At 40.9% G+C, this 27399-nt stretch overlaps 2 protein-coding genes across 13 annotated transcripts in view; one reads left to right on the top strand and one right to left on the bottom strand.

The window, feature by feature from the left end:
- Positions 1–1868: 1868 nt before the first annotated feature.
- LOC146520520 (ankyrin repeat and fibronectin type-III domain-containing protein 1) lies at positions 1869–22769 on the bottom strand. 3 transcript variants are annotated; one of them, XM_085157789.1, is made up of 19 exons: positions 22528–22769; positions 20330–20691; positions 18489–18753; positions 18181–18381; positions 16133–16246; positions 15648–15745; positions 15238–15328; positions 14104–14211; positions 12585–12684; positions 11727–11856; positions 11447–11566; positions 11110–11216; positions 9713–9827; positions 9285–9451; positions 8843–9020; positions 8488–8650; positions 8009–8175; positions 7645–7843; positions 1869–7007 (listed from the first exon to the last, which is right to left on the bottom strand). In XM_085157789.1, exons 2-19 carry the CDS (start codon positions 20492–20494, stop codon positions 6346–6348), a joined length of 3150 nt encoding a protein of 1049 aa, XP_085013915.1. In that variant the 5' UTR covers positions 20495–20691; positions 22528–22769; the 3' UTR covers positions 1869–6345. The 3 variants fall into 3 exon arrangements, with proteins under 3 accessions (XP_085013915.1, XP_085013918.1, XP_085013917.1); XM_085157792.1 differs by having other exon boundaries at positions 20330–22088; XM_085157791.1 differs by having other exon boundaries at positions 21910–22769.
- A 1163-nt stretch (positions 22770–23932) lies between these two features.
- The window catches only part of mei1 (meiotic double-stranded break formation protein 1), a 60963-nt gene continuing 57496 nt past the window's right edge, over positions 23933–27399 (top strand). For 9 of the 10 annotated variants that reach the window (XR_014873831.1, XR_014873830.1, XR_014873832.1 and 6 more), the window contains exons 1-3: positions 24973–25066; positions 25476–25633; positions 25832–25955. Coding sequence is in view for 7 of the 10 variants with exons in the window: in XM_085157779.1 (XP_085013905.1) it covers positions 24991–25066; positions 25476–25633; positions 25832–25955 (358 nt within the window). In the remaining 3 variants the exon portion in view is untranslated. Of the gene's footprint in view, positions 24011–24972; positions 25067–25475; positions 25634–25831; positions 25956–27399 lie in introns of those variants that run through there. The other variant, XM_085157780.1, reaches the window with a different exon arrangement.

Raw genomic sequence — 27399 nt, forward strand, 5'->3', positions numbered from 1 at the left:
TGTCATAGGTTTCTTCCTTTATAGGGAGTTTTTCCTATCCACTGTCGCACCTAGTGCTTGCTCAGAGGGGATTGTTGGGGTTTTCTCTCCTCTATCTCTTTCCTTCTTTCTATTCCTTTCCTTTCCCTTCTTCTTTACAACCCCCCCCCCCCCCACACACACACACACACACACACATACACACACACTTTCTATTTCCCAAATTAATAATAAACACAATTGACAAAATTTGAAAAAGTCAGATCAATGTCTTCATTCAAGAATTCATGTGTATTTTGTGTTTTCCTCGGGCTGGTGATCCTTCCAGTCGTTGAGCCCAGGAGTCCAGATTTTTAGTGTTTTAATCACATTTAGTGTTACATTTTAGATCACAACAATAGGATATCCACAATTTAGGATTCAGGCATTTGTTCTTTTCAATATTGTAATCATTCTATGATTGCAGGTGTTTAGAGTTAATTCGTTGATTCAGATGATTAGGTTAATAGCTCGTTTAGAGAACCTTTTCATGATATGCTAAATTTTTGAGATAGGAATTTTGGGTTTTCATGAGCTGTATGCCAAAATCATCATTATTAAAACAATGAAAGGCTTGAACTACTTCAGTTGTGTGTAATGAATCTAAAATATATGAAAGTCTAATGTTTATCAGTACATTACAGAAAATAATGAACCCTATCACAATATGCACATTTTTTGAAAAGGACCTGTACACTTTGACACACATTGGAACTGTTAGCTAAAGGAAGAGTTACTGAATTTTACAGGAAAAAATATCATTAATATGTCCCAACTTCATGGAACAAAGATATAAGAAAGTGAGGACAGGGCAGAGGTATTTGCATGATCAGCAAGAGCCATTTCATAAACTGGAATTCAAGGCTCACGTGTAAATTATATCGTACACCAGAAGCACTCCACCACAGTAGTTCACTCTCTGGGCAGTATTTACTTTTAAGTGAAAAGCATTATATTCTGTTTATATTCATTGTGCTTTCTTTGTTCTTTTTAATCATACTAGAGGTTTGTAGTGCAGTAAAAATCTGATCAAGGTAGCCGGACAGGTTTTCACTTACACAAGCATTACACAGTATTCATTTGTAAATAACCAGACACGAAAAACTAGAGATAAAAAACGTGATATAATATTATACTGCGGTGTATTTTGAACAAACTAGGCAGCTTATTGTCTTTCTCTTGATGATACTTTCTTTTTTATTTTTTTTATTTTTTTTATGGCTCAAACTATTTGTTATGAAAGCAAAACAAACAAACTGATGTTGTATAAATTGATAAACCAAGTTTAGGTGGAGTTTATTTTCGTTGTGCTGACTTTTTACAGTCAGTTACTTGTACTGCGTGAGCTAGCATGACGGAGTTTCTATACAGCTGTTCGATTGCTATGATGTTACTGATAGTGAAGTTTATTTTATTCATAAGGTTAGTTAGTAGAGTTGCCAACGGCTCCTTAAAAAATGGAATGGTCCCTCATTCAGAGAAAATATTATGCGTTTGGTATTGAGCTGAGAAGAGACGCAGTTTGTCCCGTACTTTAGCTAGAATGAAAAAAGACACAAAGCTGGAGTTATTCTGTGTGTTTACGCTGCACAGCTGTCTCTTCTTCTCTCATTCTCCCCCTCCCTCCCCTGTTGCTACTTCAATCATGAAACTGATCAATGATCAGCTGATCGGCTTTTCTCTCTTGTTTATTTATCGCCCACTTTGCGCCAGAAACAGGAAACTAGGGAATGTCGCGCTAAACAACAGCAGCACGTTTAAGCTTGATCAACTGTTGTTAGAATTTATTTAATATTAATTTCTAGTATCAGCTGATGAGTGCTGGAGCCACAGCTGTAAAAGCTGCTGGTCATGATATCGGTTTGGATATGTGGTGAGAGGGAAACATGAGGATGAAACCAGGACATGTCCTTACTGAATCATCAGAGCTGAACAGGTGATGGAGAAACAGGTTTACCTTTTAGGTGACATGAATGAGTTGAAGGGAAGTTATGAACTGTTTCTGAGAGACAGATAACACCAGGATCCTTTTCTAAGTAGCTGACAGCTGGTAACTGTGCAGAGGCGGGTCTAACAAAGTGTTGCCAGGGGGCCAGGTAGGGCATCAACAGGGAGAGGGGGGCACAAAGAAATACTTTTCTTTCTTATTCTCATTTAAAATATCTAGCTTTTATTAAATAATTATCTGAAGCTTACGAACAAAGTTTTTATCTGACGTAAATGTATAGAAATCATACATATACCAACAAGACAGTGTACATCACTGTCACAACAGCATTTGTTTTCATTCAAAGGCTTTATGGCTTTAATACCTGGTGGGCCGGTCTGTAGTGAAAATGCCCAATTTTTTGTCCCAGTCCAGCCCTGCAGGTTAATACTGGCAGTGTCACCATGCCAGCTGACTGTATTTCATCATCAGCCAGTGTTGTTCTTCATACATCAATATTACCAAAGTTTACCATAAGGCAGCATATAAAGTATTTACTTGCTTTCTGGTTTCATTCAAATGTTAGTCTTTTCATTTGTTTCCCCACTTTTTTCCTGTTTCAAAATCAAACACCAGTTTGTGAGAAGATTATCTTCTTTTTTTAATAGGCATTGGTTTTGCATTGGCTAATTTGGCAATTGTATGTTAAAAATGTTCATATTTTAATATTCAAAAATGTTTTTGCCCAAAACATATGTGCACTACACGTCAGTAAAAATACTATGCAAATATTGATGTCCTTGACTGCTGAATAAACACTGACTGATTGTATCTCTTGTACTTTATCAACGCAGTATCTAACAACTTTGCACCGTAGTGGTTAAAATCTCATTCTAATAAGAGTTAAAAGCGCATTCGGTTATTAGGTTTATATGGTTATTGAATTATGGTTAACGGTTGGTAGAATTGTTTTTAACATTATCTGCCAATTACATCTGCCACCCTTCTCCAAATCTATGCCCCTTCCTGGCCCCCCCAACAAAGATTTTCTAGACACGCCACTGGTGACAGCAACATGTCTCAAAAAAATTGGGACAGGGCCATGTTCCTTATCGTGTAGCATTTCAGCACTAGTCTGTAAACATCTGGAAACTGAGGAGACCAGCTGTTTCCCCTTCTTGTCTGTTACGTGATTCTAGCTGTTCTACAGTCCTGGGTCTTCTTTGTCATATGTTTTGTTTCATCAGCATGTTCAGCACGGAGTCTTCTTTTACAAAGATGTTATAATAGATATGTAGCAGTATGTAGTTTAGGATTGTCAATATGCAAGGCCTTCCCAACAAAACATGTCATCTGGATGGGACCATATGGTGCTTTTACAGATGTGGAAGGTGATGTACCATGATACAATCAGAGATGCAGGCTTTGAACTGAGTGCTGATGACAAGTAGGATGGTCCTTTCTTTTCAGTCCAGATGTGGTAGAACATGTTCACCAAAAAAATGTTAATTTTGATTTATCTGACTGCAGAACAGTTTTTTCACTTTGCCTCAGTCTATTTTAGATCTTTGGCCCCAAGAAGACAGTGTTTCTGAATCATGTTCACACGTGGCTTCTTCTTTGAATAAAGTAACCTGCATTAGTGGATGCCATGATGAACTATGTTCACAGACTTCTGTGAACTTCAGACTTCTGGACACGTCTCTGAGCTCATGCAGTGATTTCCATGACAGAAACAGCCCTGTTTCTAATGCAGTGCCGCCCAAGGGTCCAAAGATCACAGAGATCTTCTACTGATTCTCAGCCTTCTCCCTTGAGCAGATATTTCTCCAGATTCTCTGAAACTTTGATTTTATGTGCTGTTATTATGAGAACATTCAGTTTTCACAGTTTTACACTGAGGAACATTATTCTGAAATTATTCGAACCTCTGCCCCCCAAAGATGTTCTTAGATGCGAAATGCTCCTGCAGCTGTTTCTTACTTTGACTTCTTTTTCCAGTCTTTTGTTGCCTTCGCCCAACTTTTTGCTACGTATTGCTGCCACCAAATTCAAAAGTGCTACGCTTTTTTCTGAAAATGCTCAGTTTAAACACTTATGTGTTTAATAGGTTTTCTTTGTTTAACTGTGAGTGAAATATGGGCCAGGAAGTTGCAAATCTTTGCATTGTTTTTATTTACATTTTAAACTACCTTTTTGGACGTGGAGCTTTGGAAAAGATTTGAAACTCTGAACATTTTGATTTAATTTGGATTTATTTGAAATGGACTATGCTTATTCAAAAACAGCAAAATAACTAAATAAGCCAGAGTTAGCCCTGTGGTGTAAAATTTCCTCCCTTGTCTTTTGCCACTTAAAGAGAAACCTAAACTGCAGGCCACAGATTGCACAGTAAATACATGACACCAGTAGCAATGAAGTCATTTAGATGAGCTAATACCAGTAGTTTTAAAGCACACTATAATGAAAAGCCGCCTATTTATTGAAATAAAAGATATTTCAGTAACTACTGTGAGCCCTGCTGTGATAAACACAACAAACTGCAGATCTGAGTGTGACAGGATAAATAGCTTTGATTGTTTTCACTTTACTTAATATTTCTCTTATTATTCATTATTGCATTGCATCTATGTTCCAGCCAGTTGTAAACATCAGAAAAGCATGAATCGAATGCCAAAACTCGCATATTAGCCACAAATTGAAGAGAGTTTTAATAATTTTGACCACTAGATGTCAGTAAATAGCCATCTATGGTCCATCATCTTCAGAACAAACACCAGTTCACTCTTCTTCCATCTAAAAATGTATCGTTACCAAAGGGGGCAGATTTCCCTCTGCACGGTCAGGTCGACCTGATATGACTTTTCACCATCCCAACACTTTTCACCTCCTCACACACAGACTGAGCATTTAAAGCACAAGATCAATGATGTGCTCTAACTGATGTATGGTGACCAAGTTTCCTCTGATACACATATTAAATACCCATTAAATTACACAGGGGGAAAGAACTGCTTTGATCCCACCTGTAACTATTCAAAGTTTGTCAGAGCCGGCTCTATCTTAATAAGAATTTGAACATCACGCTGCTGTAGTCCTTTATCTGCTCTTTTAAGACGAATGATTTCGACACATCAGTGGGGGGGACATTCTCAGCAGATCGCTCCACTAGATTGTATTGTTAAACCAAACACGGTTCAAAGCTGATGTTTCTACGCCTTCGATTTATCATAAAGGGATGGGGGTGTGATTAAAATACCAAGCTGCTTATCTCAAGTCAAACTCTGCGCTCCTCTTTGTTTAATTAATAATCTGTGTAAGTGCACCATCTTCCAGCATCAAATGGGCGCTTGAAGTCATTCGGAGTGATTTGAAATTGCATTAAACCATGATGGATTTCCAGCCTTAGCAAGTACAGAGTGAGATAGCATGTCAAACAAGCACAAGTGCATTAGTAGCTGTCAGAGAGTGCAGGGGCTTTTGAAATCAGACATGCAGGCATTGATTTTCTCCTAGAAGTGAGGACATGTAGGAGATACAAACGGCCTCTAAATTCATTTATCTGGATGTTTGGGATGTTTAGATGTCATTTCATTAATAGTACATTCATTACTACAGCTCGTTTATGAGGTCGCACGCTGACTCAGCCTCCCAAGGCTGGCTAACCGACTCAAGCATTTGTATTTTATGCCTAACATATTGCACTTCCATAATAGTATTAACTGTGGCAACACACAAAGAAGTTTAATTTGAAAAAGCGTCTCATTAAAATGGCCATCTACTGACTTTCACTGAAAGACGCCGAGCTGAAAGGCAAGGCCATTATATCCTATTGTGTTCTTACATTCTAATATGCTTTCAGCGCTCTCGTTCAGTTTGCCTCTCTGTGGTAAATAAACCAGAGAAACCGCCTCGAACCAAGCCAAACGCAGCCGTAATTATTCAGTTACACATGCAAGTATGACAGCTTTTCTTAATCTGCCAAGCAAATGCTTCCATTTGACTGAATTGTGGGAATTTAATGGGTTTGTTTACAGCTCCGACAAGCAGCAGCGTGGATGTTTTTGTGCTGTAGTGAGTAATGGGTTTTCAAGTCATAACAGCAACAATATAGCTTAATTTTTCCACCTAACAAGGTTAAATGGACTTTATATTAGAAAAGATAAACTAAAGCCAAAGAAATGTGCAAAAAAAAAGGAAAAAATCCACACAGTCTCCTTTTCATTTCCCGTATTTTCCATTATCTTGGGTGTGACAAGTGTGCGATATGAGCTTGTATCTGCCTGTCATTTAAAACACTGATTTAAGATCAGGAAATGTCTAAGTCACAGGGTCAAATATGGATTTTCTGCATGTAAATTCACACTAAAGTCTGAAGGATCCAGGTGTTTAAGCTGATATCAGGATGGGCTGTTAGAGGGTCTCTCCCACTCCACTTGATTCCTTACTGGAAGACACGTCCCCTTACTGGGAAGCTTCTGAGTCTCTGCTTTGTCTTGAGGAACGTCTGTGGAAACAGGCGCATCACCATCTGCGCCATTCACCGTGTCGTAAGAGGCAGGCGTGTATTGTTCTTGTGACAACGGGCAGCTGCTTCCATCCACTGGGTCTGAATTCCCAAACTCAAAGATGGAGTTTCTTTCACCAATGTCCAGTCCAAAGCTCTCTAGCATGTCCATTACTGATGGCGTGGATGGGCATGAGGGGTTCTCCTCCTCGATGAGACTCAGCGTTGGCAAGATGTCCACCAACTCTGCTTCAGTGATGCTGGAAGGTAAGTCCTGTTCTCTGCTGTAGGACTCCTGTGTGTCCAAAGTTGGATAGTCCACCTCCAGCTGTGCAGCAGCAGCAGGCTTTAATCCAGACTCCATTAAAGCACTTCCAGATCCCAAATCTGACTGGCCAGAACTTGCCAAGTCTGCAGGCAACTGAGTGGTGATGTCTACAGGGTACCCTCCCTTCACGATACCCTCCATCAACACCAGCGCAGCCTCTGCAGGGATAGCTGGAGCTGACACCTCAGCGGTGACGATGTTTGGCGGAGTCGCACTGCCCGAATTCTCTGAAAGGGAAGCAAGAAGAAAATAAGGTCGAGAAAGAAAAAATATTTATCTTTGTTTTAAAGCATCATTTGCTCTACAAATTACACTTAATTCTTGTAACAGCAGTTATTATGACAGTGCAATGGTAACAGTTCATTATAATATTCAATTTTCCCTCAAGTGTTTTGACTAGCAGATATATTTTCTGTTTGCCAAGTATAAATATCCCCAACTGCTTTCTGCTGCTGCTTTTCAGATTGATCAAATAAGATTTAAACATATAATTAATCTTACAAATAAAATGATCTGGATCAGGTAACCCTGAATCCTCCTTTAGTTAGGCTGCCGGGGCTTCCCGTGATGCTCTGAATTTTTCTTCTTCACTCACATTTTTTCACTCACTATGTGTTTATACACCACTCAACATTCAATCATTAGTTATCATCGATCTCTGGCTCTCTTCCACAGCAGGTCTTTGAAGGCAGTTGATCCATCCAGTCATTTGTCACAACTTTTACATTTAACGTGCAACTTTAAAGGCCATTATAGGGGCAAGTCAACAGATTTTAAAATTATGTAAATAAGTAATTAAATTCATGTTAAATAATGTTTTCGTGTATTCAGTGCTACATGTGTACACTAGCATGACTGCAGTACCTGTAATGGCTCTCTGTGCTAATCGATGGGGCCATGACAATCGGGCAGTCAAACTCTCCTCTTCCTCACCATCAGGACATGGTGGTGGGTCTCCTCCCATCACCAGGCCTAAAGGCACCGCCCCCACCCACTGCTTGGACCGAACACACTGTAGACAGTCCATAATCCAGCGGGCATCCCTCCAGACCACATCCAGACGCTAATGAAACATAAAAAACAGTCAGTAGAGACAGTAATGCGTTTGTCTCTAATTCACTTTCATTATGAAATCTTTACTTTACTTTTTTAAATATAATTAAGTCAACTGAAATGTGGATTTGGCAACAGTAGAAGCAAATATAAACCATGTGTCACAGGATCTCACCTGTGAAAGCCCACTGATGTGGTTCAGCCGCTCCCGGGCTTCCTGCACCTCTTTGGTCTCCAGCGCTTCCCGTAGAGCCTGCTGGGCAAGGTGAGTGTCCAGCTCCAGCCTTACCCAGGCCTGACAGTACTGTGAGAGGAAATCTCGTTCATATGTCCAGAAGTGAACTGGGTGACAAGCCAGAGAGGAGAGGAAAGACAAATGACTTCATCAAAGCTAGGAGGAAAAAGCCACAGAATATTTCAGTGCACTCTACTCTAACTTTAATGAGAGGAGAACAATGAACTGCATTAGACATTGTGCCTCAGTGTGCTTTCTGCATATCTTTGCAGGGATTTATTTAACATTTAAAACTGTAGTCTCATTTAGACAGTATGTGTCAGTCTAGCTCGCCGTTTCTGGGTCCCTTTTCTCATCACTGAAACACTCTGCGCTACCATTGTTAACTAGATCCACTGGATATATAGTTTTTCACTTACCCAGCTCAAAGATCTGCAGAGGCATGGTGAGGCCAGGCTCCTTGGTCCCCACCAGAGGCCAGTAACTGGAGCTGAAGTCCTCACTGGGAGGCAGCAGCAGCAGCATTGACAGGTTATCCCCAAACTGAAGCATCTCCCGGGTGTACACGCCGTACTGATACGCCTGAGAAACACAATTATTCAAATACAGATGAGAAACAGAAAATCTGTCTGCTGGATCAAGAGCTAGTGCTGATAAAACAACATAAAGCCGACAAAGAAAATCAGTTTAAAAGATTATTTCTCTTCATAATAGTCTGACAGAGAATTTCAGGTGTTTCAGGTGAATATGAGGTGGCTGGAAAGTAGTGTTTACCCTGTAGAGGGGGATGTTGAGCTTCGTCAGGAGATGTGTGACTGCTGCTCTCAGAGACCTGACGAATTCCTCCATACTGCTGCTCTCCATCATGCTCTCGTCCTCAGCGTCCAACAGACTCTGAACACCGCCATTGGCTGCAGTGTAAACATGACTCTGAAGCCACGTCCACTCCTCTCTGCCACATAGTAAAAACACAGTCAACAAAACGGGCATAATAAGTAAGGAGAGAGGTCCAAAAACAATCCAGTATCACTGCCTGTTGAAGCCCTAACATTTGTATAGATACTGCACTTGTTTGTGCAGATCATTTAAAATAGTATATCTTTTTCGACAGTTGTTTTCCAGATAAAGTTGTAAAAATAGTGCAATAACCTGAAGAACTATCAGGTTTAGTCTATCAAGGGACTGACACAGATATCACCCGGTCAAGTTACGTTACCTGGTCACGTGCGCATTGTGCCGAACCCGTGTGTGGCAGAGTAAACTGGGCAACCTCTGAGGCACCAGCACCCTGATCTGTTCCACCGAGCTACACAGTTTCAGGATGCCCACATACAGACCCGGCTGGGCCCACTGGAGGCTGTGCCTGTGAAAGGACAGCTTCTCCTGGAGAACAGAGACAAAGAGATACGGTGCAAAAGAGAGAGAAATGTTAGGATCTGTTAATAGGATGTAAAGCTTATGAGACTTATTTCCCCCTGTCTCACTATGTGTTGTTAGCTAATTCAGTTTGGGCATCCCAAATTAATTTCAGTGCTTTTTCAGGGTTAGCAGCACAGGAGGTAAACTATTAGCTCAGTAAAACTCAACGCCCAATGCGCTATTGTTGAAAGCCGCTGCTGGGTGCGACTGTTTTCCTCTCCTCACCTTGAGCTGCTCAGCGAGCATGTCCATGGCGGTGGGCTCAGGCAGCAGAGGCGTTCTGCTGCGGTTCTTTTCCAGGCGTGCCAGAGGCATCCAGTGGAGCGGGGGGTCGGGGGGGCTAGAGCAGACAGGCCAGGGAAAAATGAAATGCAACCACATGGAACCACCAAAGAAAAGGTTGATTCATCAAGAATAGCAAAGCCAGTACCCCACCAACAACCAGCTGACAGGCTGTATAACCCAAAGATATTGTACAGCATGACTTCCAAACATGCCCAGCTTGACACCTAATTACGCTACCACCGACTGCAAGCAAAGGTAATTTTTATTTGTGTGATAGAAGTTTTTTTTCCTGGTAAATTCCTACACTAGGATTTCATGACGTGCCAGATGTTTTCAGCAGGTGAAAAGCCTGGACAGCCAGGATAGTTTAGCACTTCTACTATGAAGCCATGCTGTTATAATAAATGCAGTATGTGGTTTAGCCTTTACCTGAAAAAGACATAATCTGGACCAGAGCACACTGCACATTCCCCTAAAACCTTTTATATATGGTGCAAACTGTCAATTCCATCAGCACTGATGCAAACTAATGCCATCAGACATGCAGGCATTTGATCTGAGTGCTGATGGTGCCTCTGCTCTTTAGTCCAGAGGATGTTGTGTCCTCGTTCTCCAAAAAAGATTTTTACATTTCACCACCTTCACCTGACAGCAGAACAGTTTTTTCGCGTCGTCTCAGTCTATTGTAAATGAGCTTTGTGCCAGAGTAGACAGAGGCATTTCAGAATCATTTTCAAATATGGCTTCTTTTTGCATGATAGAGCTTTAACCTGAATTGTGTGGACGCCAAGTGCGTTCACAGACAGTGATTTATGGGAGTGTCATGCAGTGTTGCCCGAGGGCAGATTTTCAGTCTTGTCCCTTACACACAGAGATTTCTCCATATTCTCTGATAATATACAGAACATAATATGAGATCGTCAAAGTCTTTGCATTTCATTTCAGAACATTATTCAGATTTTTTTTCATAATTTCCAGATACAGTTTCTTACTGAATGCTGACTACATTCCCATCTTTACTGAGAAACTCTGCCTCTTTAAGATGCTCTTTTTATACCCAGTCGTGTTACTGACCCGTTACTATTTAACCTAATTAATTGCAAAATGTTCCTCCAACCGTTTCTTTTTACTTTCCCACCCCTGTCAAAATGTCTCAGTTTAAACATATGTTTCCTGTGTCTTCTCACGTATTCAGTATGGGTTTTTGGGATTTTCATATTCTTGCATTCTGCCCTTATTTACATTTTCCAGGGTTCTAACTTTTCCAAATTGTGTTTGCCCAATTAGTTTAAAGCCCTTTTGGTGCTCTCTGCCCTTTTTCTTTGACCTTTTCTTACCTGGGAGTGTTTGGAAATTCCTTCAGAGTGACTAGCAGTACGTTGCCCTGCCGATCCTTCAGGGGTTCATAGTAGATCTGGCCCAGGTCCACTGTTCCCAGAGAAGACTGACATCAGAGAGGTGGACAAGAGAAACCAAGGATTAAAAAGTATAAGTGTATTGGAGATTAATTCAGCCAAACAGGGGATCTGTGGGCGCAGTTGTGTAGCCAGACTGAGGAAAGCATGGCAAAAATAAGGAAAGGAAGAGGAGGAAGAGATGTAAAGAAGTAATTAAAATAGCAATTAACCCATTTTGGTGCTTCTTATCTTAAAAATAAGCTGCTTAACTTCCTACCTGCAGCTGGGAAACAGCTCTTAAAATGTTGTGTCTGTTCTGAAGGAGGGAGGAGGGAGATGAGTGAGCGGAGGAAAGCCCTTGCTGTAGCCAGGGCACTTGCTGCCATGCACAGGACAGCTACAAGAAAAACAGAACACCCAATTTAAACAGAAAAATCACACTGAGATTCATTTTCTGTAAATAGATTTAATATTTATGAATTGTGATAATTCAATTACTTGTACAGTGAGTCAACAAGCTTGTAATTGTCAGTACACACATATACGTAATAGTTCACCTTGGCAAGCCAAAGGAAGTCTTGGGTGATGGAGGTGGAGCAGCACTGGATCTCCACCAGTGGGATCTGATCTTCGGCTGTGACCAGGATGTTATCCTTGTGGTAGAACACAGTCGCCAAGTACACCCCCCTGACCGGATCAATTTGAGAAAACGCAGATAACGTCAGAAAAAGTGCACACGCTGCTTTCAATTTCAAAAGTCACCGCGGACCGCAAAATTACAAGAAACAATAAAAAGCATTGCCTCCGGGGGGAAAGTTTATAGCTGAAAAAGATAAATTTTGTGGCTTGACAGCAATTTATTTTTTGAATCACCCAGTGGATGTTCAAACACTTATTACTGTCAAAGCAGTTTATAATCCCTCAAGTAAAGCAAAAGCACAGAGGCTGGTTTCATAGACCAACATGACAATCCAGTAGGAAACATGGGCTCTTATTTTTTAAATTACTCAGGGGTCCAAACACAGTCAACTTCTCTCTGTTCACTAAAAGTTTTCTTTTTTTTAACCTTCACTGTGGTTCATATTCATGAACATAACCATACAGCACGATCTTTTGTACTTTGCTAGCTTCTGATTCTGGTGAGTGTGGTTGACTGATCGCTTGTGGGAGGATGAAGGATTTATCTGTCACCTGCCACTTGCCACAGTCCAGTGATTACAGCCATCGTTCTGTTCAAAAGACCTCTTTGCTAACAGCTACAGTGGCTCTAATGTGACTACTGTTCTCTGCAATAACAGTAAGAGATAAGGCTTTTCAACTTTGCAGCCTATGCTACTCTAATGGGATTGCATTTAATCCATTACTTGTGATACCCTCAGGGCACAGTGGGATAGGTAAGAGAGACTGAGCGCTACCTCTGTAGGAAACGAACAAACTTGGTGGCGGACTGGAACAGTTGTTTGATGCCTCGAGACACTGACAGACGCTTGCTGGGACTCTGGGGCTTCGAGCTCTCTGTGGAGAGGAGGCGAGGAGGATCAGACTGGATGAAATTCATTTTATCTCCCAAAATACATTCACTGTGCACGCACGACACTTGACTGGGTGAAGGCAGTCTCTTTGTATTTAAAGGAGCTGACATCTGTAGCGCATGCTGCTGATATAAATGGTGAGAAGTAGAAATAAAATGTTGTCGAGTATGCACATTAAAGACTTGTGCAAATAATCAGATTTTCTGACTGTTTGCACACATCTTGAACGGAAAACACAGCTACTTTGAACATGTAAACCACCACAGTTAAAGAACACAGAATTAATATTTTCTTTAGATATTAAATACTGGCATGGGACAAAATGTAAGAAAGTCCCTGAACAGGTAGAAACAATAAGCCTAACAACCCCTCAGATGGTAAATGGTCTGTATTTGTATAGCGCTTTACTAGTCCCTAAGGACCCCAAAGCGCTTTACACATCCAGTCATCCACCCATTCACACACACATTCACACACTGGTGATGGCAAGCTACATTGTAGCCACAGCCACCCTGGGGTGCACTGACAGAGGCGAGGCTGCCGGACACTGGCGCCACCAGGCCCTCTGACCACCACCAGTAGGCAACGGGTGAAGTGTCTTGCCCAAGGACACAACGACCGAGACTGTCCAAGCCGGGGCTCGAACCGGCAACCTTCCGATTACAAGGCGACAAAATTCAGGGGTATATGAAGATAAAGATGTTGTATCTGACAAAACTGACTTCTTGAAATCAATTCTGGTTCTGGGAGAAAATATGAAAATGTCTATGCTGTCAGGCTAGTAGGGAGCTCTTTCCATTCATTCATAGCGTTAACCTCCTAGGACCTGGCATCCACATATGTGGACACATTTTGGGTTGTCTAGACCAAAACAGTAAATTTTGCTCTGCAAGGGCCTGATATCCACTTACCAGGACATTGTACTGCCACTGTTCTATCGAAATTTAAAATGAATGTCCTTATATGTGGATCTCATTTTTCTCAGCAACAAAAATCAGGTTAAAAATAAAATAAAATAAAATAAAAAAAATCAGGTAATTCTTTGTTTTTACATTCATCAGGTCCCAATCAGCCCAAATAGCAAAGAGAAATTAAAAATGCATGCCATGAAAGAGTTCGGGTCTTAGTAGGTTAAATGAAAAAGCAGATTGTGCAAACAACTTTAAGAACAACTTTGCATTCTCGTTTACTATAATTTCAAGATGTGTTTCAAATTATTTTTAAAACAACATGAACATCTGAATACAAAACGAGATTCTCAAGGCAAGGCTGAAAATACAACACATAAGAATTTCAATAAAAGCTCAATTTTGTGCAAGTATAATTACACACACAACGACAACAACATGTGCACTTGGACCCAATGCACCAAAGCATAAAATCACCAGAGGTCTCACGTTACCTATGCAATATCCTCTAAGATGCGACTCCTTGGCATCTTCCAGCAGCTTCCTCACGAGGGCCTCGTGATTTCTGAGCTGTGACTTTACACCAGCGCACTCTCGCCAACCTGCACAGGACAGGCAGAGAGAAGCAGATTGTGGCTTTCACTTCTATGCAATTAGGAAAATCAGCTAAGACAGCAAGAAATAATTTGCAAGCGACTCCTGAGTGCCGCTTTTTTTTTTAATCTTTTGGTGATTAGGAAGCGACAGCGTCTCCATGAGAGACCGTCTGTATGCTGTGAAAGTTGAAATTGAAGTTGATTCATTGTGACTCGCTCTAATCATGTATCTATTTAAGCTGGGGATCTTTTGCGTGTGTGTGTTTTTAAAGTGAATCTTTATTTATTTATTTAATTTCTGCTCACTTCCATCTCAAGGTTGACAGACTAATTCCTACTGATCTTATACTGGGTCTTAGTGAAGCCCCTCAATCTCAAGGTATTAACAGCAGGCGGATGAGAATTCTGCACCCACCTGTGTGTGCATGTTGACATTATATAGTAATGTATAGAAAGAAACTGCCTGAGTTTTTGGTTCAGAGGGATTTCTTAACACACACTGACCTCATTATTTGAGGCTTTTGTCATGATTGATATGATATACTGTCTACTGTAACAGCATATGTGACAGAAAATAAGGAAAAGCACAACAAATCTCCTTTATGATACATTGGGCAATCTATTACACTCTGGCTGTGATTGTTTACTGACCAGTGTTTGCTTTGACATTAATATTTTCAGCCTTTATTCCCCATTACAAATCCTTGCTTGGCAGCTCTGGCTTTTGTTAGAAGTAGAAAGTAACAGCAAGTAAGCCCAGCGATAGGGGTGGGTAGCGTCCAAGAAAGATTACGAGCCAAATATTCAAAGTCAAAGCGGCATGGCTGCAGGGCCCATTGACTCGTGTTGCCGTCTTTAAGTCTCCACGTTTTAATAACTCATTAATCTACAAGCCACGAGAGGATTGGACTTCTTTCACATCGAGCTTAATGTCAGTAATTCTATTACACTGGGACAAAGAGGGAAAGAATGGAGCTCTTTCAAAGCTTCAAAATCCACATTCATCAAAGTTGTGTAGTTCTGCACACTCACTGGAGGGGGCAGCGCTGGCTGGAGTGGAGCACTGAGGCGGGCCCCATCCTTTCACGTTGTAGGCGCTCACTCTCACGAAGTAATGCACTCCCTGTGTTTGGAGAAACAGCAGACCTGCCAAATTATCACCGAGCATTAACCAAGAAGCCATACGGCGCTCTCATCATTAATTCATCTGGTTAAAGTGAGCCTGCTGATAAGTGTACTCTTATGAGAGGTGGTTCAGTGCAGAAGATAGTGATGGAGGAGCAATAAACACAGTGTGTGTGGGTGCAGAGCTGCAGCACGTGTCTGCTTGATTATGTGCCTCAGAGAAATTACAGGTGTCAGTTTCAGTGCGTATCTGCAGCATCTGTGCATTTGCAGCTGTTATCTGTTGTTGTGAATACGTGTGACTGTGGGCGACTTACTGCCGTCAGCCCCTTGATAACGTAGGAGGGGTTCTTGGTCTCTGTAACTTGGGCCGTGCCGAGGATGCGTTTGAAGCTGGCCGAGGTGCTCCATTCGACTGTGAATGCAAAACAATCCCACAGACAGATTATTCTCTGGCTTTGCTCAAAACCCCTCGTGAGGGATAACTTAAGGATGTGAGTGTTTACAGGTTTAGGGACTTGCTGCATCTGGGCTTAATTTATTCTTGGCCGCGAAGCATGACATTTATACGTCTATAAAACCGAGCAGCAAAAACAGCCTAAACTAGATACTGTGTCAGCCGGCTTAAATTACTTTCAAGACTTTGATTAAATTGCACCAGTAAAGTCTATACTCCATTAATTTCCTTATCTATCCATCATGAATCGATCCATTTTCTGCCCCACATCTAACTGACCCTTTTATCTACCCATCCATTCAACCAATCCTCCATGAAAGTCTTCTTGCCTGGTTCTCTCCCTACCTCTGTAGCGGGTGATGAGCCCCACCGTGTCCCCCTCGGGCTCTTTGATCGTCACAAACAGAGATGATGTGCTCGTCACCAGGATGGACACGTGACTGGGGGAGCCCGGGAGCTCTGCGTGGAACATTGAAAAGATAAAAATCGTGTTAAAATGAGCACGAGTAAATAACAGAACAAATGCAGACAACCAAAGTACTGCACTGAGTTTTACAGAATATTACACTGCAGTAAACCTGATGACAAAAAAAACACACACACACACAAATAAACTCTGGAAAATGTATCACATCAAACAGATATCACTGATAACCACTAATATATTTGTCCTCTATCTTAGAAAGACTACATATTTTTTTACACTAGCTCAGCTAAGGTTTTCTTAAATAGGTGATCATGGCAACCACAGACTGAGGTCTGACCTCGGCCTATGGTGAGGTCAACTGGTGGCAGGGCACACACTAACAGAAAAGGAGATAGATACAGTAACTGCTATTATTCTCTTAAACATAAAAGCCATTTCTCCACGGCTTTTATTCCCACACTGGTGCTTTTTAGCGCCACAACCAAGCATTTAATCTTTAACCATCTGACTGGGTTTGCCAACAGTTAAAGAAAGGTTAAAAACGAGCACTGCATTAGCAGCTGGCTACTGAAAAATTATATGAATCAGACTGTTCCAGACTGATGTCAACACTGTAGGGCCAACTGTATCATAGACAGACTTTATTAATCCCACACTGGGGAAATTCACATGTTACAGCAGCACAAGAGCCAACAAGACAAAGTGAATTAAACTGTATTAAAAACAGAAAAATAAATAAATTAGAAAAAAAAACTATATGCTTCTACTATCTACAAATGGTTGCTGTATGCAGTAAATACACTTACAAAGTTTGTGTATTTGTGCGCTATTTATTTACATCATCAGTGAAGATCTTTCTCCTGAAAAACCTAAATAAATTGCACAAAAATACCAGATTTTGTGAAAAAGGCTGCTTGAATAAACATTCCAGATTCAAAAACTTTGAATTTTGGGTCAATTCTTTCATGGCTCAGGCTTTACAGGGTTAAAAATTGTATTCCCTGCGAGCTTTGTGTTGTTTCAAGACAATCTTGGAGCTTTTTATTATCACAATTGTACCTTAAAACGCTGCCAGAGTTTGATGATTAAATCTAACTGTGTTTCAGTTTCTTCAGCCTAAGATGTAATCTTGAGTGAAAACATTACCATAAGTAAGTCATAGTCGTCAGACAAAAACACATCCATATTTTATATTTAAAGATGCCATCCGGCTCTCCTACCCAGCGAGATTTACAATAAGAGTGAGTTTAATTTCACTGCACACGAAAACAAGCGCCGGGGCCTCGCTGCCCTTACAATAACGCTGCGATAATAAAACAGTCAGAGAGAGAATTGGCTGTGCTTGAAAGAGAAATGAAACGAGAGCTAAGGAGAGACGTTTATAAAGAGCTGTTAAAGTTGGTACAGCGGGGAACATTGCAATATAAATCTGAAAAAAATAAGACAAAAAAAATTAGCCCAACAGAGAGCCAAGAGGAAAAGGCTTGAGCAGGTGGTGCAGAGGATGGTAAGTTGCCCGATGCGTCGACGCGTGATTCGCCGAAGTCTTGAAGGTTTTTGCACGTGTGAATTTCTACTGAAATCTACAGCTGCAAGGGTTTATTTGAAAAAGGCAGCCAGTGGAGGGAGTGCAGGGAAGGAGAGGATTTGAAAGGCTGATGACACGGCAGTCTGCTGAATGTTGGATGAGATGAAAGAGGCTAGAGGGAGAGTTTTAGTAAAACTTAAGCAAGATGTTGAGCTGAAAACTTGATCACTGCCATCTTGTCAGCAGTGGCGGGTGGCTTTGTAGAGTTAAATTGGCAGGAAAGTACTGCGCTGCCTGCAGAAAAAGTTTTATTATGAGAGCAGAAATAAAGAATGAGGGGGAAAAACGAGCGAGAGTTCACTGACAACAGAAAGAAAACTGATCTGAGTTTGAGTGCTAAGCAGTGAAACAGTGAAATACCACATGCTGACCGCTGACCTGTGTTCTGGAAGTTCTCTCTCATCCGATAGTACAGCTGCTGCCGCAGCCTCCAGAGCTGGATGTGCCTCTGAAGATCAGCCTGTGCCTGAGGGCCTGCCCCGGCCTTTTTCGCTAACTCCGTCTTCCTCTCTTCTGTCCGTTTATCTGCCAAGGCCACCAGAGCGTCCAGCTTGAGTGCCCACTCCGCTGGTCGGCACACTGAGAGCACACGAAGCAAGACAAAGGGCATAATCTGAATTAAAGTCAAGCCGTACAGAATCTGATTTTACACCATTACTTTTGACATTTTACATGAAAAGACTTACAAACAGGGTTGTGTCTGGCTCCTGCCTTTGTCAGTACATGAAGCAGAGGAGAATTGTGGGTAAGGGCAGCCACATCCAGGGGGACCAGCCCCTGTTCACTCACTCTGTTCACCCCTTTCTCCCGGTCCCTCTCCCAGTCCCTCTCTTTTTTCTCTCCTTTCTCCCATACGCCTCCACCTCCTCCACCGCTGCTGCGGTCTCTGGACAGAAGGCTTTGTACAGCCAGTGTATCCTCATTTTCCACTGCCTCCCACAGGGTCTTGTACTAATGGGGAGCAGGAGAAAGGGTGCAGGGCCACGGGAGGGTAGGCAGGTGGAGGAACGAGATAGAGAAAGAGAAAGAGGGTTAAGAAGGATAGAGAGATTTATTTCCCGCAGTAAAGAGAAGGGAGCATTAAAAAGGAGAATGATATCGGACACAAATCAAATCATAAACTAAAAGGTGCCTCGACTGATGCTTTATACAGGAGCCTCCTGAGACCAGGAAAGTTTGAGAATTGCTCTTATTATTATTATTATATGAAGCAGCAGCAGGAGCAGTTCTATATAACAGAGGGTGCTTGAGAGTGATTTTCTTTTCTGAAAGCATTTTTTCCCAGAGTAATGTAATGCCCTGTGCAGTGGACGTTAGGGAATTTCTCAATAAAATAAAAGAAGACTGGAAAATTTTAATGCTGAACTTCAAGGATTCAGTTTTTTTGTTTTGTTTTAGTTTGTTTTTTTTAAGCAGATGTTAAAACTAGAAAATCTTACCTGAACACACAGTGTTTTTGACACATACTCAACAAGCTCAAGAAATATTTGAAAGGGACCTGGGAGATCAAACTATGAGCAACTGCCAGTGTGCGTCAGGGCTGTGAGCCAATCAAGAAAGTCAATTAACCAATCCCTAAATAAACTAATGGCAAGCTTCAGATAACTGCCCATGCACTGCATACATGACAACGCATGCACAGTTCAAAGTAATCAGTCGTTACTATATATTTAGCCTTTGTGCAGCCGCTCAGTTTGTAAATAGAAGGGATGAAGAGCAGACGTTGTGGGCTTCTGCGCTCACAGCTACAGCTGTGTGCCTCTCTTTGCGCCGCCACACAGAGCCAGTAACAGAAAGAGAAATGTGTTTTAAAATACCCAACCGGAGGCTATTTCTGCAAGAAGTTTCCTCCTGTTAAAAGGGAGTTTTTCCTTTCCACTGTCGCCAAGTGTTTGCTCATAGTCGTTTCATTGTTGGGGTATTTTCTGTATTGTTGTTACATCACAATGTAAAGCACCTTAAAGCAACTGTTGTTGCGATTTGGAGCTATGTAAATAAAATTGAATTGAACTGAATTAAAAAGAGGGGATTTCGGGTTCACAGGGATTACTTACACATATGCTGACCACAACCACGTTTAGTATGCAAATCTACGATTTAATATATAAATAATATATATGACAGAATATATGACAGGAAATAAGGTCAACCGAATAGGTCGGCTTTAAAGCTTACAATGCTTTGTCACAGAGGACTGATTTATTTTCTGAAACTAGCTTTGATTTTTTTTTTAATCTCTTGCTCCCATAAAATGTGGCTGTCAAACTACAGTAGGAGTCAGTTTGACGATGGTGACAGCCTCACACATGAGACATCTAACAATGAGTCTGCTCGCCTATTGGAATACCCTTGAGAGACACGTGTCCACAAAATGTGTGGTCAGGTCTCAGGAGGTTAGTGACACAGAGATAGCGTGTAATGTCAAGTAGAGATCTCATAGTTTTTAACCGTAACAGAAACCAAGGCAGATGACATTTCAGTCAACGTGACCAAAGCTCCCTTTCAGAATGACACCTGGATATCTTACAGCATCTGCAGACTTGCTGGGGCGTTTAGGCGCATCCAAGTCGGTGGCAACAGATGACTCTCCACCCCCCCTGAGTCTGAAGGACAGGTTTCTGTAGATGCGTTTGGGCGAGACGGGACCTAGAGAGCGCCGGCGCTGCGGTGGGTTCCTCATGGATACAGACATGACAAGAGAAGAAAGTAAAGGTCTGAAAGAGGCCAGGCGAGAGCAGGAGAGGATGTGAGCTACGTGGGAACAGGGGATGGTTGAAGAAAAAGTTGGAGAGATAGTGTGAAAGGCTGGAGGAAAAAAAGAGTTTAAGAGTCCAGCTTTAGAGCCAGAAAGAGAGGAAAGAGTAGTAAGAGATAAAAGTCAGTGGAAACCTTGATTAAAGAATAAGGTGAGAAATACAAAGAGGGAAACAAAAGAAGAACACACAGTTAGACTTTTTCAACGTTACAGAAAAAATTGATGCTGACTTGAAGTACTGAGCAAAAGTACTTGTGTTGTGTGGGTGGATAAATGGATAAGAGTTACTATCCCTGTACAGACTAGATGAAAATGCCTCGAAGCATTTATTTTTGTGCCTTGCACTATTCTCCCCTTTGTTCATCTTTTTACCCGTGATTATGTGACACGGTTTTATTCACTCTGAATGGAGTTTTCCAGCACGCGAGGCAACAGACGCATCAATCTAATTAGTGGAAGAAAGGAAGGCAGGATCGCGTGGAAGAGCCAGGATTCTTTCCTGCTAATAAACTCGAATACGCTCCCATCATCCGCATGAAGATGAAAATCCATCACCACCGCGGTAATGATGGTTCATTATCAATTCCATTGGCTTTGCATCATTACAGTCAGTCACTTTTTTGTGCATGAAAATCTGTCTTGCAGTTTGTTTGTTTTTTTTTTTAACTTTGGGCACCGTCTGAAATTCCCCCTCCTCTTCAGTCAGCAGGTCGTTTTCAGTGCCACTTTCTGTCTATCCACTCTTTTCACCGCCCTCCAGGTTAAAACTGATCTCGGTGCCGTTTTGATTTGCATCACTGTCCTGAGCTTATGATATCAAAAGTATCTTTGTGAAAGCGAGACACTCAGACCCAGGGCTGAGCATTGGTGGCTGTCCTTGTCTGAAAGCAAATACTCCCCTGGTTGGTGCTACCTGAGGACAACACCTGGGGCCTTTGACCAGGATGACATCTGAGTGACACGTCACGTCGCACATCACAGCTCGCACAGTACCTGCACTGTCTATATACGTGGATGCGGGACTATAGGGGTAAAAGCAGCCACTGTTGTCGGTGCAGCTTCCCCAATTTGTTTACTCTGCCTTACATCAGCTGTGGAAAGTGCTGATGAGTCATTTAGAGAGCCGTAGTGTTTGTTTGCTTTTTTTCTTCTTCTACTTTTTTCTTGAGTCTGCCTGAAGATAAGGCAAAACAAGAAAAAGTGTTTGCACATGTTCAACCTGCAGTCTAGCAAACAGCGGTTATGTAAGCAGGCTAAAGAGTAAGATGCTCCAGTCTGACCCATAAACAGAAAGTATACAGTAGATTCACTGTGGTTTTATTTCATGTCTCAAACTGGGGGGTTTTTCTTACCTCTCTGTACTGTGGCCAAGAGAGCAGAGTGTGCTGCATATTTTGCAAAAGTCTTTCCGGTTTGTGAGTTTGCTGTGGCTCTATGGAAACATTTGATGACTAACATTTCAGATCCCCCAGGAAGTAATGCAACACATTTGCCTGGGTCTTCAGTCCTTCGGAGTGGAAGTACTTCACAACTAGGGGATCAGACCAGGACACATGAATTTGTACGAATGAGGCCCAAAGAGTTTCAGTTTAAGGGCTGTTGTTAAAACATGACTTCACTTTGTGCCTGCACACTGAAGTTATATGTGCTTCTCTGATTATTCAGCAGCAGGACAAATTAAAATGAACATAAACGATCTTACAGGCTATGTTTCAGAGTAAAAGTTTCAATTTGAAAACAGTGACAGAAGGCAAGCCTATTTTGGTCTATTTTGAGAAAAATTATAGGTCTTATTAAAATAAAACTTTAAATATGTGTATAAAAAACTTTGCTATATCATATCTAACCAACAGGTGACGCAATGTATGCCACATTATAGCCACAAAAACAGCACAAATGATCAAACATCCAAAGTTTAAGTTCCCGTTTCACCGAGTTAAAAACATAATTGAGAGTTTTCGGTCTCTTACCGTCACAGAGGACTTTAACGGCTTTAATCGGGCTTTCCTCCGACGCTGCCGCGATGCTTCAACATATTTCACTGTATTTTCATAAATGACTGCCTGCTGATATCTTATAATCCATGGTAGCAGTTTCGGAAAGTTTTCACCTCTGAGTGAGGATGAAGCGCACCTGAGCGCTACAGACAGGCGACAGACCGGCGAGCCTCCCACAGCCGACGCACACGCACATTTTCCCCGTTCCGCCCACTTCCGATCTGCGATCATTTCTCTGAACCAAACTTTTTTTTCTCCTTTTTTTGAGAACATATTTAGAAGCAGTGCTGCGTCATAAAAACACTGCTAGGTTTACATGAAGTGGCCCGTTTATTTATTTGAATATTTATTTGTAGTAAATGAGCTCAGTAACAATATAATGATCCGGTGCTGTGGTTTAAACACTCTGTTTGGGTTTACCGGGTGATGAGTAGCGCAGATCCTTGAGTAGATAATCCTAACCAGTGTATTGCTGTGAGCAGTCAGTGAATTGATGATCCCAGCCACTACTGAAAATAAAAATTGTTACTCTAAAAGTTGTTGCCTCTGTGTAACAGCGTGTTGCAGTGCAAGGAAGGTGGTGATATGATCAAGCGTAGGCTGAAGATAATGGACAAATTTATAGAGCTATTTTTTGATTACCACAACACCCCCATTAATGGCTTTCGCAGGGGCAGAGGAAGTGGTTCGAGACAAGGGAAAGAAAGGCCAGGCAACGGTGTGAAAACTGTTCTCATGCTATGCCCCCCCACTTGTGCTCAGAAAGGAGAAAGGAGTTGTTTCCAAACCATTTGTCTTCGCCCTGAACCGCGGCCCCCTTGAAGTAAATGTAAAGCAGTTGTCAAATAAAGCTGACAGATTATGCATCCCGTTTACCTGAGCAGCGAGAAAGGCTCCCCGTCTCTTTGTGTTATATTTGCCTCTCTCAGGGGAGGAAATAAAAAGCCACAGACTGATGGATTTAGCTGCTGTCCTGGCACAAATTTATAAACCGATATCTTGTCTGACTCTTCTCAGTCAACCAGAAGAAACAAAACCATCTGACCACTTCCTGCACACACACAGACCCAGCGCAGTAGCTACACTTTGCCTAAAATATGTTTGCTGGAGCGCAGCACATTTGTCAAAGGTTACATATATTGAACTCTGAGAGGGTTTATCTCTCTGCGCACTCATTTACACCGTCACTGAGAGAAAGAAGCGCGGAGTGCTGAGCTGGCCACACGTGTGATGCTTTGATGCGCACTGAACTCTGCTTAAAGAGAAGCAGAGGGAGATTATAAATCGACATGTCGGTAGTAGCTGATACTCGCCCCCACACACCTATCATCACACAGTGGCTCAGTTGCCCAGAGGCTTTTGTTGTCATGGTGATAACCAAATTGTGGCCTTCACAGCTAAATGATACTCAGACACACGTCTCAGCATAACGATCAGCTAAGATATTCCTTGGAGGGTAAATTGGTTTTGATATATAATTGTGAGGCTAATTGTGCATGGATTTGCTCAAACATACACCATCAGGCTTCCTCTGAATGTTAGAGACTGTTGATTTAATTGGACTTTTAATATTATTGCAGTACAATGTACTGAGCTCCAATGTTCATCAGCAAGAAATATGGGACCTAAGCAGCTGTTTCATGTGAGTTTATGTTAAAAAAAACAAAACAAAACAAAAAAGCAAGTATGAGTGTAATGATGAGGCAAGCATTTCCCATAAGTACACGAAATTGAAAAGTTCCAATAACTGCAGCAAAAATGATCATAGCATTTCAGATAATTATCATTATTTGCCAGAACATTATCTTCATGCACTATTGTTCAACACATGGATCTTTCTAGTAAAAAGAGTGAAATAACAACCAGGAAAAAAAATGCTTGTATCTTTGTATCTTATCTTTTTTTTTTCATACATTTACATTAAGTTATTCATATATAACCAGTTTACAACTATGGTCATGTACTCGCACTATTCCAGAGTTGTTTCATTTGCATTTTTATTATCATACACATTTAAAGATAACAGATAAATCCATTAGGTCATCTGCAGATATGTGGGTGTGTACAGGTCCAGCTCTTTTTGTGGTTTTTAAATAAGGTAGGTTACCTTTCAACATAACACTTGCTAATATGAGTAAAACCACTCTTAAAGATATTAATATATTGTCCTGTGTTATCTTTTTGTCAGAATTTGGCCTTTTTTTTTTTTTGTTTATTTTAAAACCAGCACTTAACGTTAAGGTAAATTTTGAAGGAGGCTTTACAGGAGAATTTAGTTATTTAATAAATATACATCTTAAGTTTTTGTATCATATATTTGTTTATAAATATCCATTTTTATAGTATCATTATAATATTAAAATGTTTTACATCATAAATGCAGTTTTTATTAGTACAACAATGTTTGGAATTATTTTGGTAACCTACTGTACTGTAATGTTCAATAAAGTTTGGGGTTTTGACTTTAGCCATCATTTCTGCACAGTTGGTCTGATATATATTGTTAGCAAAGGTCAGTTTACGGTTTATTACACATATTTTGTGGTTATTAGAGTTTGTCAATAGCATTTGTTTTAATAGAAATCTTCAAAAACATCTGTTTTTAAGGAAAATCATGGCTAGTTAAGTTATAAATTAGCTCTAGCTAGTGCTAACAATATAGTTAGCATGTAGCGCTAGGTAATTTATAACTTAGCTGGCCACAATTTTCCTTAAAAACAGATGTTTTTGAAGGTTTTAAGAGAAATCTTCAAAAACATCTGTTTTTAAGGAAAATTATGGCTTGCTAAGTCATAAATTAACTTTAGCTAGTGCTAACATTATAGTTAGCATGTAGCACTAGGTAATACAATAGCTTGCTAGCACTCTTGCTCGCCTGCAGTTTTGTATAAAAAGCTGTTGTGGTCTTTCTGTCTGAACAGGCGAAACAAACAGAATGACAAGCAGGGACATAGTTTGCAACAAGATCCACTTCAGACATGACCCAAAGTGGAGTAGGCGCCTTGGGCCTGTGGAGGGAGGCGGGCTGCTGCTCTGTGTGGCCTGCCTCATTGAAATGATTGACGATGAAGACATAGCAGTGAGAAGAAATATATTTATATACATCTCCATGTTGTAGCTGTTTGCTGTGGCTTTACATTCTCTTGCACAACCTTTAGGAGGGATTGGGAAATGTGTATGAAAATTGCATTATGCTGTTAATTTCCCTTGATGCTCAGCGGGAGCTTTATTTACCCTCCTATATCTCTCCTCCTACACGCTTGTCTGTGGGATGCAGTCTGTGAGGAAGTCTTCTGCCTTGTCCAGTGTAAGTGGAGTGCTGAAGTGTTCTCCGGGGGCTTTGAGAGAGCTGCTCCAACAAGACCACAGAGTCTGTCTTCATTTTACAGCCAAACTATTGGGTGAGAAATAATAACACATGCAGCAGATTAGAAACAGAAGGAATGTCTAGCAAAGGCAATTGTGAAGAGCTGGACGTTCACCTCTCACTTGCTATCTCTCTAAAGGTGCAAAACGTTTTATGCTAGGTAGGCAAAATCAGACTGGAATGCACTTAGAAAACAAGGAGCATCAACAGTACTATTGCAGTGCACAGACCTTCAGTCAGTACTGACAGTCCTAACCATCACTGGCTGTTTTCTCACTAGCTCGAGCTTGATTGTTTAACATTTGCACTCCTTGAAGCTAATCACCACTGTGTTAGTCCACTGTTGTATTGGTGGTGCAGTCGCATTACAGCTTTTGTGCAAGGTCAGGCTGAACAGAGGGAACAATTGATCTTAGCAATCAACCAGAACACGGTACAGAAATATTCACACTACTGAACATAATAGTTTTTGGGTTGATTTCATTTAAAAAAAAAAAAAAAAAAGATCCATGCCGATAATGCAGTTAACCTTGAGTTTACTACTTTTCCTTTCTTTGGAGAGGTGTGCTTGTCATCGGTGGTGTGATTAAACCATTATACTGATTTGTGACTTTGATGTGATGCAGTAATTTGGGCCTTAATTAAGTGCTGTATATGTAACCGATTTTCATTTTTAATGACAGCCACATTAAATCTCATTTCATAGATGGAATCATCAAACTAAGTAGCCACCGAAAAAAATAAATCATTAGCATGGGCTGCAGGCTAGTGGACAGCTTTGCTTTTAACTATGACAGGGTTTCTGAAATTATTTCTGAAATGTTTGATTTAAAGACACAAAATATGAGCTATTAACAAAAGTATATAACATATAAAGCTATCAAGACTTTCATTATTTGTGATTTCTTGTTTGCATTTAAGTTGTAGCGTAAGTTATTTCGACTCCTGTACCGTGAATAATTCTCTGTGTCAACATATCGGATGACATGACAGCAATCATTTTTGAGGATCTTTAAATATGGAATGAGTTAGTCCTTAAGCTTTATGTTGGTTATATGTAAAGTCACCAGTGCCGTGAAAATCCCAGTGGAGCCAGTAAGACTGTTAATATATAGACCTGCATTGTGTTTCATTATCCTCACAACACTAAATTACTGACTCCTCTATTGCAAATGTTACACTGCTATAATCGAACCTCTGTATGTTTTTTTTAATGCTAGATCATCCGAGGGTTTTATCGATAACTTCCTCATTGGAGGATTATTAGGTTGCCGCATTAAGTGCTATGTTGAAACCATTTAAGCTCTAATCAAATTAGCACAATAAGAGGATGTGTGGCAAAATGCTAAGCCATAAAAGCTCTGACCAATCTGACAAGACGTTAAAAGAGCTATTAGAGTTCTTGTGGGATTGTCTGCATGAATTGTGCTTTTCCATCTGAGCATAATCCAATAAAAAAGATGCCTTACATTCATCAC

The sequence above is a fragment of the Neolamprologus multifasciatus genome, chromosome 4, assembly GCF_963576455.1.
Source record: "Neolamprologus multifasciatus chromosome 4, fNeoMul1.2, whole genome shotgun sequence".
Classification (NCBI taxonomy): domain Eukaryota; kingdom Metazoa; phylum Chordata; class Actinopteri; order Cichliformes; family Cichlidae; genus Neolamprologus; species Neolamprologus multifasciatus.